Source organism: Capra hircus, chromosome 7 (genome assembly GCF_001704415.2).
Source record: "Capra hircus breed San Clemente chromosome 7, ASM170441v1, whole genome shotgun sequence".
Classification (NCBI taxonomy): domain Eukaryota; kingdom Metazoa; phylum Chordata; class Mammalia; order Artiodactyla; family Bovidae; genus Capra; species Capra hircus.
In genome coordinates, this window is record NC_030814.1 from 103,698,222 (window position 1) to 103,715,423 (window position 17,202).

General features: G+C 55.6%; 1 protein-coding gene across 10 annotated transcripts in view; it reads left to right on the plus strand.

The window, feature by feature from the left end:
- MAST3 (microtubule associated serine/threonine kinase 3) overlaps positions 1-17,202 on the plus strand; it is a 41,793-nt gene that overhangs the window by 17,145 nt on the left and 7,446 nt on the right. For 4 of the 10 annotated variants that reach the window (XM_018051421.1, XM_018051418.1, XM_018051413.1 and 1 more), the window contains 18 exons: positions 534-622; positions 704-776; positions 964-984; positions 1,507-1,585; positions 2,050-2,210; positions 2,394-2,469; positions 2,775-2,984; positions 3,096-3,197; positions 3,470-3,602; positions 5,111-5,178; positions 5,588-5,673; positions 6,438-6,646; positions 7,334-7,472; positions 12,258-12,390; positions 12,529-12,694; positions 13,538-13,639; positions 14,327-14,449; positions 15,525-15,634. In XM_018051421.1, the coding sequence (XP_017906910.1) occupies positions 534-622; positions 704-776; positions 964-984; positions 1,507-1,585; positions 2,050-2,210; positions 2,394-2,469; positions 2,775-2,984; positions 3,096-3,197; positions 3,470-3,602; positions 5,111-5,178; positions 5,588-5,673; positions 6,438-6,646; positions 7,334-7,472; positions 12,258-12,390; positions 12,529-12,694; positions 13,538-13,639; positions 14,327-14,449; positions 15,525-15,634 (2,080 nt within the window). The remainder of the gene's footprint in view (positions 1-533; positions 623-703; positions 777-963; positions 985-1,506; positions 1,586-2,049; positions 2,211-2,393; positions 2,470-2,774; positions 2,985-3,095; positions 3,198-3,469; positions 3,603-5,110; positions 5,179-5,587; positions 5,674-6,437; positions 6,647-7,333; positions 7,473-12,257; positions 12,391-12,528; positions 12,695-13,537; positions 13,640-14,326; positions 14,450-15,524; positions 15,635-17,202) is intronic. The other 6 variants (XM_018051419.1, XM_018051415.1, XM_018051422.1 and 3 more) reach the window with 3 other exon arrangements.

Sequence of the window (17,202 nt, forward strand, 5' to 3'; positions counted from 1 at the left end):
ATGCCAGGGCGGGGGCTGGGGCCAGGGCCCAGGTGGGAGAAACTGGGCAAGGGATCTGGTGGCCAGGAAGGAGCTGGGATGAAGGGAGGAAAACACGTGGGCCAAAGTTTGGCAGAACAAGATGCAACTGTGCATGTTGCCGGCTTTAGGGTTTCCAAGGGTCACATTGGCGTTTTAGGGGGGTGTCAGGGGAGGGGATTGTCCAGGAGGTTGAAACAGTGGTCCTGGGAAGAGATGCTTAATACGGACTAGGGGATCTGCCTCAACCGCTCTGGGGGTTCCAGGGTCCTCTTCACCCTCTGTCTTGTTTGCCAGTGTTCCTGGCAAGGCTCTGGGAGTGGGGTTGTGAACGCAGAAGCTGGAGAAGCAGGGCCAGGGGCTCCTGGGCTGAACTCAGGGCCATGGAGTCCATCTGGGGAGCAGAGAGGGCACGGTCATGCCCCCGAAGCTGCTGCCCATGGGCTCCCAGTTGGGCATGTGGTTCTCTGAGCCAGGAGGCCCAGGTCTGACTTTATCCCCACCTCCCCCAATAGCTGCCGCAGTGGGAACCGCAAGAGCCTGGTGGTAGGAACGCCCTCACCCACCCTTTCCCGGCCCCTGTCTCCACTGTCCATCCCAACAGGTGAGTGGGGGGGGGGCAAGCGAGGAGTGGAGGTGTCCTGTTTCCACTCCCGCTGACTCAGTTTCCCCACCTCCTCCTCAGCAGGCAGCAGCCCCCTAGATAGTCCTCGGAATTTCTCAGCTGCCTCTGCCATCAACTTCCCTTTTGCACGGAGGTGAGTGGTTGCCAGTTTTGGGGGATGGTGGCTGATACCACGGGCAAGGGGCCAGGCAGGGGCCTGCTCTTGGTGGCTGGACCTGCCTCCTCATCAGCCTTTTCCCCCTCCCCTGGCCTCTGCCCTGCGGTGGTCCCCCCTTTGGCTCCCTCCCCTGGCAAATGCATGCATGCACGACCTCCTACAGCCACATCGCACGCACAGACAGGTAATTTCTAGGAGCCCTTGGGGAGGGGGTGGGGGCGGGGGTGGCATGGCCTGGTCCAGGAATCTCTCACTCACTGAAAGTTGTTAATTCACCTAACAAGAGCTGGCGGAGGAGCTGTTGTGTGCCAGGCATTTATTTAAATGCCGCTTACTCAGTCAGCAACATTTATTGCGTTCCTGCTGGGTGCCATGCCCTCCCCTGGGGGGCTGAGGAATGGGAGGCTGGACTTTGGCCCTCAGGGCATCCTCAGGCTGGTGGGAGTGGCCAGCATGTACCCTAGCAGCTGCAACTCAGAGAGCAGCTTTGATGGCAGCTGGCATCAGGGAGGACTTCCCGGAGGATGCGTCTGGAGAACAAGGAGAAAAACACAGTGGACTTGCTCACCCTGTATTCCTGTTCTTGGCCTTTGCAGAAGGTCCTTCCTCCGGCGGGGCCAGGATCTGCCAGCCATAGTGCCTGCCCTTGGTCCCCAGAAACCGCAGGGGCCATGCCTCCCTTCCAACTTCTCCTTCTCCTCCCCAGGGCTGACGGCAGAAGATGGTCCCTCGCATCGCTCCCGTCTTCTGGCTATGGAACCAACACGCCCAGCTCCACTGTCTCGGTACCCACAGTCCCGCCTCGGCAGGCAGAGCAGGGAGTGCCAGGTTGGGGGTGGGGGAGACACATCGTTGTTTTGTTTTGGTTTTTTTAAGGTGTTGAGTAGTTGTCTAGTCAGTAAAACATCCTGGCTTCCCCCCTCTGTGCTCCATTTTGAGCGATGTGGGGGTCCCTGAAAGGACCCAGCCTTGGCCCAAAGGGCTCCTGTTCGGGTATACACAGATATCTGCATCCTTGTGTGGTCAGGGAAGGTCTGGCCAGAGGGGGTCTTGGAGTTGCCAAGCAAGCAGCGAGGGCTTCCTGGAGGAAGGGACATCAAAGCTGGAGTTTTGAAGGATGCACAGGGGAGAGGCAGGAGAGTTACCATGATGACCGATGGATAGCTGGGCCTTGAGAGTTAGGATAATGCTGGGGTCCTGGCTGTGGAGCTGACCGTGAACGCGTGGCCCTGATACCCCCTCCTGCCAGTCGAGCTCATCCTCTCGGGAGCGCCTCCACCAGCTTCCTTTCCAGCCGACGCCGGACGAACTCTGCTTCCTGTCCAAGCATTTCCGCAGCTCAGACAGTGTGGCTGATGAGGAGGGCGGCCACCGCTCACCTCGCCTCCGCCCCCGCTCCCGCAGCCTCAGGTGGGCCTCCACCTCTGACCCCAGCCCCAGCCCTTCCCTGGGCGCAGCTCCTCCTCCGCCTCCGGTCCTGACCCCGCCCAAGCCTGGCCTCTAGCCCTGGGTAGAGCTCAGTCCTGGCTCAGCCACCCTTCCCTGGGCTGTGTTTTGGGTCCCATGTCTTAAGCCAGTTGTCCCCTCCTTCAGCCCTGGACGCACCACAGGGACCTTCGACAATGAGATCGTAATGATGAATCATGTGTACCGGGAGAGATTCCCCAAGGTGGGCAGCACCTGGTGGCCGGACCAGCCCCAGCTCCGCTCCCTGTTGCTGCCCCTCCATGGCCCGCGCTGTCCTCTTGGTTGTGTCCCTCCCCGCATCTCTCCGTTTCTGTTTTTCCCTGTCACTCTGTCTCACGCTGCACCCCCCGCCCCCTCTCGCGTCTGTGCACATCGCTTCTTCCCCTGCGATCCTTGGACCCCATCGTCACTTCTCTCTCTCCCGCCCCCATCTGCACACATTGCTCCCAGGCCCCGTCCAAATGACCAGGTCACCCCATCTCCCCCCCACCCCCCACTCCTGCCCAGGCCACAGCGCAGATGGAGGGCCGTCTGCAGGAGTTCCTGGCCGCCTTCTCGCCCGGCGCCCGGCTGGCACTGGCTGACGGCGTCCTGGGTTTCATCCACCACCAAATCATCGAGCTGGCCCGTGACTGCCTGGCCAAGTCTGGAGAGGCGCTTGTCACCTCCCGCTACTTCCTGGAGATGCAGGAGAAGCTGGAGCGGCTGCTGCAGGATGTGCGTGGGGGTGGGGTGCTGGGGGGCGTGGGTACAGGGTTTTGGGGTCCCCGGGCAGGGCAGGGCGGGACCAGGGGCTGGTGTATGATGCTACCACCCATCTGCTCCCAGGCCCACGAGCGCTCAGACAGTGAGGAAGTTGGCTTCATTGTCCAGCTCGTCCGGAAGCTGCTGATCATCATTTCGCGGCCAGCGAGGCTCCTCGAGTGTCTGGTGAGTGTCTTGGCACATGGCCGGATGCAAGGCTCAGACCAGGCCCTCAGCAGTCCTGAGATTAAAAAGTGACAGTCCCCATCATGTAGGGCTTTGTGAGAAACACCAGGGGCCGCCAGACTCGGGTGGGCTTCCCAGAAGAGGGACCAGGAGCTAGGATCCCGGGGACAAGTCGGAGCCACTGGTAGAATGCTTCAGATGGAGGGAGGGGGGTGTGCAAAGGCCTGAAGGTGGGACCAGGCTTCGATTGACCAATCCCTCTGCATCCCCAGGAGTTTGACCCGGAGGAGTTTTACCACCTGCTGGAGGCTGCCGAGGGCCAGGCCCGAGAGGGCCAGGGCATCAAGACTGACCTGCCACAGTACATCATTGGGCAGCTGGGCCTGGCTAAGGATCCGCTCCAGGGTGAGCTGGAGTGGGGGCAGGGCCAAAAGAGGAAACTGGGGTGAGAGTGGGGAGGAGCCAGGGTTCCAGCCTGTGCCCGTGTGGCTCCAGAGTGCACCACACTGTCCTTCCCCTCTGTTTGGCCCTGTCCTCAGCTACCTGCAGGGCACATTTTGGGTAAGCTGCCCAGGATTCCAGGGTAAGGTGGCCACAAGTTGGACCCCGTGACCTGCCCTGCCTTGGAGCCTCAGCGTCCTCAAATGCTAAATCGAGTTGGGCCAGGGTGCTAGGGAACCACCGTGAGCAGTGGCATTCACTTGAATTCCAAAGCACTTTCCCAGTTTCTTCTGACTGTGGCCCGGGAAGTGGGACATGGAGGCAGACAGGGCAATCCATGGGCACAACTGAAACGGCCAGGAACCTCCCCCAAACAGTCAGGACAGGGAAAAAGACATGGTGCTGGGGGAGGCATTGAACTTGAACCTGGCCTGGTCTCAGGGTGGTCAGGGGAGCTCTGGGGAAAGATTGTATTCAAACTGGGGCCTGGAGGATGGAGAAGTGACCGGGTGCAGATTTGGGGGAGAGAGGAAGTGAACCAGGCAGGGGAACCGTGAAGGCAGAGGTCGTGAGATGGGTGTGTGTCTGGCCTTTTGGAAGAGCAGCAAGGAAGGGGTGTGGCTGAGGAAGGGGCAACGGGGTCAGCAGGACCCAGCCGCAGTGGCCGGCACCCACGGGGACCAGGCTGCCATTGTCCCATTTGAAGTTGCAGAGACTGAGGCTCTATGCTGTTGAGCTGGATTCAGGCCCAGGCGTGCCCAAGGCCAGATCATGCTCAGACTAGCTGTCTGGCCGAGACTGTGCTCCACAGGCGGGGCTGTGGCCGGGGCAGGGCCCTGATGACAGGAGAAACGGGAAGTGGTCAGGCAGACAGGTGGCAGCTGAGGCTGAGTGCAGATCACCAGCCCAGCGCCGCACGGGGCCCTCTGAGAGCGTGAGGGGCTGCATGCCCCGGGCCTCACTCACCCGAGGCTGTGCTGCCCCGTCTCAGCCTTGCTCTGTGACCACGAGACACTGTCTTCATGGTGTCCATCACCATTGATGTTCACCAGCCGCTCACTCTCACTCAAGACTGCCCCTGCTAAACTCCAGCTGAGGCTGGAAACTAAGGGGGCTCCCCCGGGCCCTGCCCGAGCTGAGGAGCATGTCAGCCACCACCTAGAGGGCCTGCGTCACAGCGGGGTATTCACGGCCCCGAGACTTGGAGTCAGGCTTCAAGATAGCCGGAGCAAGCAGAACCTGGGCTTCCCACTGGCCCGTCTAGGAGGTTCCTCAGTCACTGCTCAGTCCAGCCTCCTGGATTTGACCGAAATCTGGACGCAGTAGGGACTCAACGACAGAATCATGGGAGCTGGTCAGGGGAAGCACTCTCTCCCCATTCCAAGATGAGCCCTGGAGGCCTCAGGAAGTCTCTGACTGGTGGAGGGGCCAGGCTCAGAAACCCCATTTGAGGCTTCTCCCACATTTTACAGAGATGGTGCCTCTGAGTCACCTCGATGACAGTGGAGGACAGCCACCAGCCCCAGAGGAGTCCCCTGAGGTGAGACAGCACAGAGCTTTGGTGCCCCCACCTGGCTTGTTCTTTTGATGGTAGACCAGGTGACCCTGAGAGGGGCTAGGTTTGCCATTTGCTGAGATTTTGCATACAGTAGGTGCTTAATGAATGCCTGTGACTGTGGGGGCAGGTAAGAGCAGGTGAGATTGCCCTACTGGGAAGGTTGAGCAGGGCAGGGTTGGAGGGGGCACTGGAAAGTGGGGTTTTGCAGGCTGTGTAGGAGTTTCCTGGTAGGAGGGCATGCATGGCTTCAGCTAAAATCTCAAGCTTGGAGGCTGAGTTTGAGAAGTATGTACAGGAGAAGTAGCATTAGGTGCCAGCTGAGACTTGGGGGCAGGAAGAACACAGCCTGCTCTGAGCTGGGGCAGGACCCTGACCCCTGTTGCCCCGCCAGAGTCGTGCCCTGGTCGGCCCTTCACGGAGGAAGCCATGTGAGAGCGACTTCGAGACTATCAAACTCATTAGCAATGGGGCCTACGGGTGAGTCCTTGGGTCCCCCGTAGACCCATTTCTCAGATGCCCTTGGGGATGACTGATGCCCACACAGCCCCTGAGTATGTAGACAGAGAAGTAGATCTGCAGACACAACCCAGCAGGGACATGGCTTGGAAGGGTTCATCCGTGATCTTGGTCCTTACTCGCCCCGAGCATAGGGTTCTAGGAGTTTGGGGGCTGAGCAAGCGATGGCAGTAGTGTGCAGCGAGCATTATTTAAATGCCACTTTGACAGATTTGCTTTGGTGGAGGTGGTAGCGGGGAATCCCTCTTAGCATAAGACTGTCATGTGGGGGAGGGCGGAGGGGGGAAATTACAGAGGGGGCTTATGTGTCCAGGGTTAAGTGTCAGCAACGCGGTGGCGAGTCTCTGAATCAGAGAGCTCCATCAGGCGGAAGCAGCTTGGGGTTTTCGTAGCCCCAGCATTTACCTTATCTGAGGGTACGCAAAACCAACAGGCTCTAAATGGCTAAAAATCTGCTTATTTGAGTTATAGTGAACACAATTTGAGTTTGTGCCAGCGAGGCTTCTGAACTAACGGGTCTCAGTCAGCTGTGAAGAAATCAACAACCTAGGAGCCATCTTTGACTCTTTGTATGACGCCAGGGAGTGTGGCTTAAACCCTAGGAGTGGCTGCCTGGGTGGAGGGCACAGGCCAAGGCAAGGCATGTGGGGTTCTGGACCCAGGCCAGGTCCCGGTGCCTGCCGGGGCTTCAGCAGGCCCCCCACCCCACTGCAACCCCACCCCAGGGCCGTCTACCTGGTGCGGCACCGGGAAACGAGGCAGCGTTTTGCCATCAAGAAGATCAACAAACAGAACCTGATGCTGCGCAACCAGATCCAGCAGGTCTTCGTGGAGCGCGACATCCTCACCTTCGCCGAGAACCCGTTCGTGGTCAGCATGTTCTGCTCGTTCGAGACCCGGCGCCACTTGTGCATGGTCATGGAGTATGTGGAAGGTGTGGTCATGAGGGCTTGCCTGCCTCCAGCGGTGGGGAGCTCACCCCTTATCCACGGGACAGTCTCTTCTTTGACCCAGCTAGAGTCTGCTCTGTCCTCCGTGGGGTCCCAGCCTGCCTTGGTGAGGGGAAGGGCTCACTCTGCAGTGGGGGACCCAGCAGTGGGGTTGGACATGGGGAAGCCCAAGGACGAGTGTGAAGGCAGAACCCTAGGGTATAGGGTAGGGGTAGGGTGGACAGCCTAGGCGGAAGGGACTGGTGGGCAGGAAGCTTGGAGGCTAGAATAAAAGCAAGGGAGGGCAGGAGGCGTGGGTTGGAAGGACTAGGACAGTTGGAGGCCAGCTGAGGAGTTGTAGGATCAGGTTTCCAGCTCAGGAAAGAATAGTGTCTTCGGGTAATGGCAGGAACAAGCATGTGCCAAGGTAGCTGCCAGGCAAGGAGAGGGAGCATGCACTTAGGAGGCCCCGGCCCTGTGCAAGGGAAGGGACTGTGCACTTAACAAAGCTGCTGCCCTGCCCGGGCAAACCAGAAAGTAGGGTCCGCATACCCTCCCGCCCCTACCAGCTCCCCACCCCAATTCAGGACAGACTGGGGACACTGTGCCGGAGGTGGGGAGGGCAGGTGGGTACAAGTCTAGGCACAGCTGCAGAACCGAGGATCTCTGTGAGCGTGTCCACGCTTCCGCAGGTGGTGACTGTGCCACGCTCCTGAAGAACATGGGCCCGCTGCCTGTGGACATGGCCCGCATGTACTTCGCCGAGACGGTCCTGGCACTGGAGTACCTGCACAACTACGGCATCGTCCACCGTGACCTCAAGCCTGACAAGTGAGCGACGGGGACCTCTGGGAGCGGGCTCGCTTGAGTGGGTGTGGGGCTGCTCGGAAGCAGCGTTATCTGGATCCCGCTGGCATCATGGGGCCCCAGCAGTGAGCAGATAATAGACGCCTGCTGTGTGCAGGGGAAGGACAGTGCACTTATGGAGATGCTCTGGCAAAGAGGGTGCCCAGACCAGACAGGGGAAAGGCCCATGCACTCGAGCACTGCTACAACATAGCAGAAGTGAACTTGACTGTATGAGGCACCAGCTGTATACAAAGAGCAGGGCCATGCACGTTGCAAAACCTCATGTGTGAAGAAGGACTGTGTGTGTCTTGAGCACCTGCTGTGTACTAGTGTAGGGAAGAGAGTCTCAGGCTGTTTATTTTTTTCTAGCATCTTGTACGCATCTATTGAGCGCCAGGTCCTCTGTGAGTGACTAGAAAACACGCATGTGAGTGTGAATAACCGCTCAGGCTTTGTAACCCCTCCATAGTTTTCAAAGCACTCCTCCTGCATTAATTGAGAACCTGCTGTGTACAGAGGAAGGGGCTGCTCTTAGATCAAGTGCCCTCTGGACATCAGGGAGGACGTGTGAGCTCTAAGCTACTTGCTGTGTGGAGGTGTGAACATGAGCATCAAGAGTCTGCATGTTTTAGGACTTAACTTTCCTGGTGGCCCAGGGGTTAAGACACAGCACTTCCAGTGCGGGTTATACAGGTTCATTCCCTGGCCGGGGAACTAAGATCCCACGTGCCGTGCTGCGCAGTGTGGTCTATAATTAGTTAATTGAGAGAGTCTGCATGTTTTCAGGCCATCTTATGTTTTGCAAATGGCTTAGAAAACAAAGCACATGTGTTTGGCGCTTGCTGTCTACCTTGGGTCTCTGCTCTCGTTTTAAGGAGCCCAGATGGCGGTATAACTGACTCCTCACACGCTGGTCACTTTTGAGTTTATAAAGCACCTTTTTTTGCTGGTGTGTATTTACTGGTCACCAGCTGCGTAGAGGTGATCAGAGCACCTCTGCTTAGTAAATGTGTTATTAAGCAAGGACTGTGGAGAAGGCAGTGGCGCCCCACTCCAGTACTCTTGCCTGGAAAATCCCATGGACAGAGGAGCCTGGTGGGCTGCAGTCCGTGGGGTCGTGAAGAGTCGGACACGACTGAGCGACTTCACTTTCCCTTTTCACTTTCATGCATTGGAGAAGGAAATGGCAACCCACTCCAGTGTTCTAGAGAATCCCAGGGACGGGGGAGCCTGGTAGGCTGCCATCTGTGGGGTCGCACAGAGTCGGACATGACTGAAGTGACTTAGCAGTAGCAGCAGCAAGCAAGGACTGTGTGTCAGGCCCTGAACACTGCAACTGTCTTTTTATATGAAGTTTTTATGTTGAGGTCAGCATGGGATGAACACCTGCTGTTTACTGGGAACAGGGATGCTTTTCTCCAATGAAGGTACTTGCCATGTGGAGTTGTGAATCTGAGTCTTAAGAGCCCTGCGTGTTTTCAGGGCATCTTGTAGTTTGCCAGAGGCTTAGAACAGTGGTCGCCAGCCTTTGTGGCACCAGAGACCCATTTCATGGAAAATAATTTTCCCACGGACCGGGGTGGCACGGAATGGTTCCGGGATGATTCCAGTGCATTATATATATATTGTGTATTTTATTTCTATTATTACATCAGTTCCACCTCAGATCATCAGGCATCAGGTACTGGAGGTTGGGGACCCCTGGCTTAGGAAACAAGCAAACGTGTAGTTGGCACCTGTTGTATACCTGGGCCTCCATGCTCCATGTTCTCTGGCTGCTTGCTTTGTGCCCATCAGACCTCTTTGTGATCATCCTGGACTGGGGTCTTCCCAGTGTTCCGAGGCAGGACTGGCCCCTCCCATGCTCATGGCCCTCATCTGCAACACGGGATGGGAAGGGGTCCAGCCCCAGAGGGTTCAGGGAGGGATTCAGTTCAGTTCAGTTCAGTCGCTCAGTCGTGTCCGACTCTTTGCGACCCCATGAATTGCAGCACGCCAGGCCTCCCTGTCCATCACCAACTCCCGGAGTTCACTCAGATTCATGTCCATCGAGTCAGTGATGCCATCCAGCCATCTCATCCTCTGTCGTCCCCTTCTCCTGCCCCCAATCCCTCCAGGCTCCCACAATTGGTTCTGGAGAAAAATAATTTTTCCTTTGCAGTTCAGAAAATTTCAGGTACACCCCAAGTCAAGAGAAGGTGCATTCATTTGCTAGGGCAGCCCTAACTAAGGGCTTAAACAACAAGAAATTTACTCTCGGGATTTCCCTGGCTGTCCAGTGGTTAAGACTCTGCACTTCCACTACAGTGGGCGTGGGTTCGATCCCCCGTTAGTGAACTGAGATCCCACATGCCGCACAGTGTGGCCAAAAATAAATTAACTAACTTAATTTTTTTTTTTTTTAAAGAAGTTTATTCTCTCAGTTCTGGAGGCTAGAAGTTCAAGATCAAAGGGTCGGCTCCCTTCAGAGGTGCCAGGGAAGGATGTATTCCAGGCTTCTCTCCTGGCTTCTGGTAGTTCCTAGGCTGTGGTGGCATAATTCTAACCCTCGTGTGGTGTCCCCCACTGTGTGCAAGTCTGTGTCTCAATCCCCGCCTTTTATAAGGACTCCAGTCCCACTAGATTAGTGGTCACCTGGTGGCGCAGAGGGCAAAGAATCTGCTTGCAATGCAAGAGCCCCAGGAGACGCAGGTTCGATCCCTGGGTCAGGAAGATCCCATGGAGGAGGGCATGGCAACCCACTCCAGTATTCTTGCCTGGAGAATCCCTGTGGACAGAGGAGCTTGGCGGGCTACAGCCCATAGGGTTGCAAAGAGTTGGACACAGCTGAGCGACTAAGCCCAGCATAGCACAGCTGCTAGCTATGTACTCCAGAGTGACCTCACCTTAACTAATGACATTTGCAGTGACCCCATCCCCAGATAAGATCACATCATAGTTCCTGGGGGTTAGGAGCTCAGCGTGTGAAGTTGGGGGATACACAGTTCAGTCCATAACGGAAGAGAGGGACAGCGTCCCACCCCCACAGCTCCCAACGTTCATCCAGTCCCGTTTCCTTCCAGGCCACTCAGTCCTCCCCACTGAGTTGAAGCAAATTCCAGGCATTTCTCATTTTCTCTGTGAAAAGGAAACAAATTTTTAAATACCACATATAGTCAACATTCAAGAAATGAACTTTTTAAAAAAGATTTATTTATTTGTTATTTTATTTATTTATTTGGCTGCACCGGGGCTTAGTTGCAGTTTCTGGGATCTAGTTTGTTTAGCAGGGATCGAACCCGGGCACCTTGCACTGGGAGCATGGAGTCTTAGCCACCCGACCACCAGGGCAGTCCCAGGAAATGAACGTTTTTGAGGCAGGGACATGCCCATAGGCGCTCAGGAAACATTGGTTTGTCTTAGCAGAGGATGGCCAAAGGCCTGCTCTGAGGCCTTGGTTTTTGGAGGGAGTTGGCTTAGCTGGTAGCTACACCAAAGTGTTTCTTCCACAGCTGGTATACACAGTAGTTGCTTAAGAAGCATCATTTAAAAAAACAAACAAAAACCAGCAGAGGCACGGAGTGGGCACACAGAATTGTTTCTTTCTAGAGTTGAGGTACACAGTAGGTGTCAAATGACTCCTGAGACAACTTGAATACAGACAGTGAATTCTCCAGAAATGTATGTATTTATTTATTTTAAAATGATTTTATTTATTTACTTTTTTTTGGCTGTGCTGGATCTTGGTTGCCGCGTGGGCTTTGCTCTGGTTGCGGCGCGCGGAGGCTCCCCTCTAGCTGTGGTGCTCGAGCTGCTTCTTGTGGGGGCTCCTCTTGTTGTGGAGCACAGGTTCCAGGGCCCACGGGCTGCAGTAGCTGTGGTTCCCGGGCTCTAGACCACAGGCTCAATAGTTGTGGCGTCTGGGGTTAGTTGCCCCGTGTCATGTCGGATCTTCCTGGACCAGGGATCAAACCTGTGTCTCCCGCACTCGCAGGCAGAATCTTTACCACTGAGCCACGAGGGAAGCCCCTATTTATTTATTTCTCATTTTATGTATTTATTTTTGGTTGTACCATGTGGTATGCGCAATCTCAGTGCCCAGACCAAGGGTTGAACCCATGCCCTCTGCCCTGGGAGCAGAGTTTTAACCACTGGGCCACTGGGGAAGTCCTGCAGATATTTATTTTTAAATGGGCAGGTGTACCCAGGAGGTGCATGGAAACGTGACTTTATAAATCTGATGCATGGGATTTTTATCACTTAAAATGTTTATATATTTAAACTTGCAAGAGAACAGGAACAGCAGTGTATAGGTGTGTGAGTTTTAAACAACTGCACCCATGAGGGGCACAAATATTTCTGTATATAGCAGGTGCTAAAGACGTGTTCACTTCAGAGTAGGTGCTTGCACAATATTTAGTTTGTTAAAAATAATGGCTGTAGGTGCAAAAATACACTGTAGCTCTCCTGCTAGGGGGTGTTCAGGAAACGTTTCAGTGCCCAGTGGGGAAATGCCGTGATTCTCAGGAACTTAATTTTTGCACAGCAAAGTATACAGTAGGTGCTAAACAGTAATACCCGATGCACCCAGAAGGGGCACAGAGATGTTTGCCAAGTTTGTAATGTTCCCCAAGAACCTCTGTTTCTTTCAGTAATGTAATCAGGCATAGAACGTGCATTCTGATCCGTAGTGGGGTTGGGCCACCTATGGGACGAAGTTCATGATGGGGGGCGGCAGGAGCAGCCAAGTACCCCTCAGCCCTGAACACCCCACCCACCTGCCCACAGCCTGCTCATCACCTCGCTTGGCCACATCAAGCTCACTGACTTCGGCCTGTCTAAGATTGGGCTCATGAGTATGGCCACCAACCTCTACGAAGGCCACATCGAGAAGGACACCCGGGAGTTCGTGGACAAGCAGGTGGGCAGCCTCCCCCTGCCCAAAGCCCAGCCCCGGGCCATGGGGAGACTGCAGCAGAAGGGCCCCTTCCCGTGATCTCCCCACCCTTCCTTCCCCGGCTGGGAGCCGTCCTCAGTTTCCCTGTCCCACCCGGCCCAGGTATGCGGGACGCCTGAGTACATCGCCCCCGAGGTGATCTTCCGCCAGGGCTACGGGAAGCCGGTGGACTGGTGGGCCATGGGCGTCGTCCTCTATGAATTCCTGGTGGGCTGTGTGCCCTTCTTCGGCGATACCCCCGAGGAACTCTTTGGCCAGGTGGTCAGTGGTGCGTTCCCCACCCCCATGGCCCAGGTTTCATCCCTGTGTCGGGGAGGGGATGGATCCCCATGTGTGGATGGCTTGGGCACCTTTGGCATGCCAGGCCCTGGCTGAGCACTGGAGATATAGCCGAGGGCAAGATGGACAGGAAGGGAGATAAATAAGCAAGCTATGAAGGGACTTTTCTTGTGGTCCAGTGATTAAGACTCCACCTTCCTGTGCGGGGCTAGGGGTGGGAGGTTCAGTGCCTCTCGGGGAACCAAGATCCCAAATGCCTCCCCTGGTGTGTCCAAAAAAAAAAACCAAAAACTGTAGGACAATCAGAGACAAAATGCAGAAGAAGAAAAGAAGCAGGAAGAAGGGAGGGCGTGGGGTGGCAGGTGTGGAGTGGTTAGTCGCTCAGTCACGCCTGACTCTTTTGCAGCCCTATGGATTGTAGGAGCCCAGATGGGCTCCTCTGTCCGTGGGATTTTCCCAGGCAAGAATACTGGAGTAGGTTGCCGTTTCCTCCTCCAGGGGCTCTTCCCAGCCCAGGGATTGAACCTCAGTCTCCTGGGTCTCCTGCATGGCCGTGCGGGGAAGCCCCAGGTGTGGGGTAGAGGAGCTATATTAAAAGAGTCACAGAGAATGACACTGGGGTGACATGTGAGCAGAGTTTTAAAGGCGCAAGAGGTGAAGGAAAGGAAAGTGCTCAAGGCAGAGAGCGTGGCCAGAGCAAAGGCTGTGAGGGACCAAAGCTGGAATGCTGAAGGAGCAGAGCAGGCTGATGGCTTGGCGTGCAGAAAGCAGAAGCGCTAGGAGATGCCAGGAAGCTCTAGCCGGGCCTCTTCACTCCCTCCTCTCACTTCAGATGAGATCATGTGGCCAGAGGGAGAGGAGGCCCTCCCAGCCGATGCCCAGGACCTCATCACCAGGCTGCTCCGACAGAGCCCACTGGACCGCCTGGGCACTGGTATGTTGGTGTGGGTGGGCTGGAGGCTGGAGTAAGCAGGAGCTCTATTTGAGAGGCTGCATAGATGAAGGGGACTTAAAGCTGGGGTTTTGAAGGATGCGTATGAGCTCACTAGGAACTTGCATAAGACTTTGAAAGTAGCTGGGTCTAGTGCAGACACGGGGCACTGAAGCTGTGTATGGGAGCCCGCCAGGTCACCATGGGCTATGTCCTAAGGTCCCTAAGGACCAGTGCAGTGGATCCCACTGTCCAAGTTTCCCCAGCCACCAAAATGGTGATAAAAGGATTGTTTAATACTGATGCAGCCACCCAGTATGTGGCCACTATGGATCACTTTCAGGATAAAACTTGGCCACTGGAGAGGACCACGAGGGCTGAGGTTGGGGAACGGGATACATTTGTGCAGTCAGCTCTGCTCATTGGGGTAGAAACATGTGGAAAGGGGCCCCGGAAGGAATCTCTCCTGAGGTCCTGGGGTTTCTCCAGGTGTTGGGATCTCAGAATCCAGCCGAGGAAAGATCAGGGCCTAGGTTCTAGCCCTACCTTGGTTCCTCTCTGGGCTCTTAAATGACGGCTATTTTCCCTTCCCATTTTTGTGGTTCTGCGCTAGCCAAGTTTGGGTCCATAACTGGCCTGGGGGGTTGTGGGGGGTGGGGCCCAGCAGGGCTCAGCCGGCCTTGTCTGCAGGAGGCACCCATGAGGTGAAGCAGCACCCCTTCTTCTGGACGCTGGACTGGGCCGGACTGCTGCGACACAAGGCCGAGTTTGTGCCACAGCTGGAAGCGGAGGACGACACCAGCTACTTCGACAGTAAGCTGGGGCCCAGGAGACGGGCTGTGTTGTCCCGCACTCTCCTAGGGCGGCAAGGGGTCTTTGCCAGGGTCCCTATCCCAGCTCGGTGCCTCACCCTGGGCCTAGAGCTTCTGACTTCCTGAGGTTTCCAGGACTCTGGGCATGTGTGTGCTTTCTGCCCCACCCCCCACACCCCCACACACCCCCCTGCTAGGATTTCCTTTGCATCTGAGCTCAGGTACTGCAGCACCCCCTTGGGTTGTGGGAGGGGACACCAAGCTACTTAGGGTGGCAGACCCTTTTCTGGGATCCCCCATCAGGTTCAGCCTCCTGAATCTCAGCCCTGACCAGGCATGGAACCTTGCCTGTCACACAGGAGGGTGGGCTACCTCACTCAGCTTGGGTGGAGGTGCTCCCCTCAAGCACTTCAGATGGGCTCAGACAAATCTCCCTCTCCCTACGTGGGGCTCTGGCCAATCCCAGAGTAAATGCCCTTGGCTTCCAGCGCCTCCTCCAGAACTGGATGTGTGACCTTGAGCATGGCAGAGGTCCTCTGTTTCCTTTTCTGTAAAATGAGAAACATCCTTTATGTTTGAGCTGTGCAGTGTTACCCAGCTCTAGGGGAACCATCTCAAGAGTGAAGAAACTGAGACACAGGAATTCCCATCCAGGGCCCCACAACTTTTAGGGACACACCTGGGATTTATTCCCAGACACTAATTTGCCAGGGCTTCCCTGTGGCTCACAGGTAGAAAATCCACCTGCCAATTCAGGAGACGTGGGTTTGATCCCTGGGTCGGGAAGATTCCCTGGAGGAGGGCACACAAACCCACTCCAGTATTCTTGCCTGGGAAATCCCATGGACAGAGCAGCCTGGCAGGCTACAGTCCACGGGGTCGCAAAGAGTCGGACATGAGCGAGCAACTAAATAGCAGCTAAATCTGCCACCCAAGCCTCCTCTGTCCTGAACGTACCAGGCATAGTCCCACCTCAGCGCCTGTGCTCTGAGTGTCTCCCCACCCGGGAGCCCTCCCCACATCACCCCTGTGTCTGCCTCCGGGCATCAGGTGGGCGACGCCTTTCCCTCCTGCAGCCCGCTCGGAACGTTACCGCCACCTGGGCTCTGAAGATGACGAGACCAACGACGAGGAGTCGTCCACGGAGATCCCCCAGTTCTCGTCCTGCTCCCACCGCTTCAGCAAGGTGAGCCTGCGACCCTGGGTGTAGCTGGCACTCGGAAGCAGGGCAGGATGTTTGTTTGGGGTTGTCTTGTTTCTTTTGGCTGTGTCAGGCCTTAGCTGCGGCATGTGGAATATTCACTGCAACCTGTGGGCTTCATCCCTAGTTGAGGCTCACGGGCTCAGCAGCTCACGGGCTTAGTTCCCCGTCTTGGGAATCAAACCTGTGCCCCCTGCATTGCAAGTCGGATTCTTAACCACTGGACCATCAGGGGAGTCCCTGTTTGTTTTTTTTTTTTTTTTTTCAAATTTTTTCATTGTAGTGAAATATATATAACATAAAATATACTATTTTAACTCTTTTAAACTGTACAATCCAGTGACATTTAGTACATTCACAGTGTTGTGCAACCGTCACAACGTTTATCTGGTTCCAGAACATTTCCATCATGCCCAAAGAGCAACTTTGTACCTGTCTGCAGTCACTCTTATCTCCCCCTCCTGTCTCCCCCTCCCTCACCCCCAACAACCAGCGATCTGCTTTCTGTTTCTGTGCATTTACCTGTACTGGACATATCACATACATGATAAATGGATGTGATACATATCATATATCACCCAGTCCAGCATCTGGAAGAAGGGGTGCTGCTTCACCTCGTGGGAGCCTCCTGCAGACAAGGCCAGCTGAGCCCTGCTAATCCCCACCCCCCACGACCCCCTGGGCCAGTTATGAGCCCAAACTTGGCCAGCGCAGAACCACAGAGATGGGAGGGGAAAACCAGCCCGGAAGGGAACCAAGCTAGGGCTAGAACCTAGGCCCTGATCTCCCTTCGTCTGGATTCTGAGATCCCAACACTTGGAGAAACCCCAGGACCTCAGGAGAGATTCCTTCCGGGGCCCCTTTCCATGTGTCTACTCCATACACTCTGTGGACTTTGGTGTCTGGCTGCTGCTGCTGCTGGTTTTTTAAAATATGTATTTATTTGGCTGTGTGGACTCTTAGTTGCAGTGCGTGGGATCTAGTTCCCTGACCAGGGATCAAATCCCCGCCCCCTGCATTGGGAGCTCAGAGTCTTAGCCACTGGACCACCCGCCAAGTCCCTGGCTTTTTTTTTTTTTTTGGCTTCCCTGCATGGCTTGTAGGGTCTTAGATCTCTGACCAGGGACTGAACCCAGCAGCAATGAGAACGCGGAGTCCTAACTACTGAATCACTAGGGAATTCCGTTTCTGGCTCCTTAAGACGGATCTACGCGATAGCCTGTCCGAGCTTCACTCCTTGTTGTGGCTGAGCAATATTCCACTGTGTGACTAGACCACCGTTTTGTTTATCCACTCATCAGCTGATGAACCATTTTGGTTTTTTCCACTTTGGGGCAATTGTGGATAGACCTGCTCTGCTGGGTGTTATGAGCTCCACTTAAGTTCCTTCCTTTGTTTATAATTGGATCAATAAACCTGCGCAGGGACTTCCCTGGCGGCCCAGTGGTCAAGACTCCAAGCTTCCACGGCAGGGGGCATGGGTTCAGTTCCTGGTGGGGGAACTAAGAGCCTGCACGCCGCGCAGCGTGACCAAAACCTCCCAAAACCTGCAC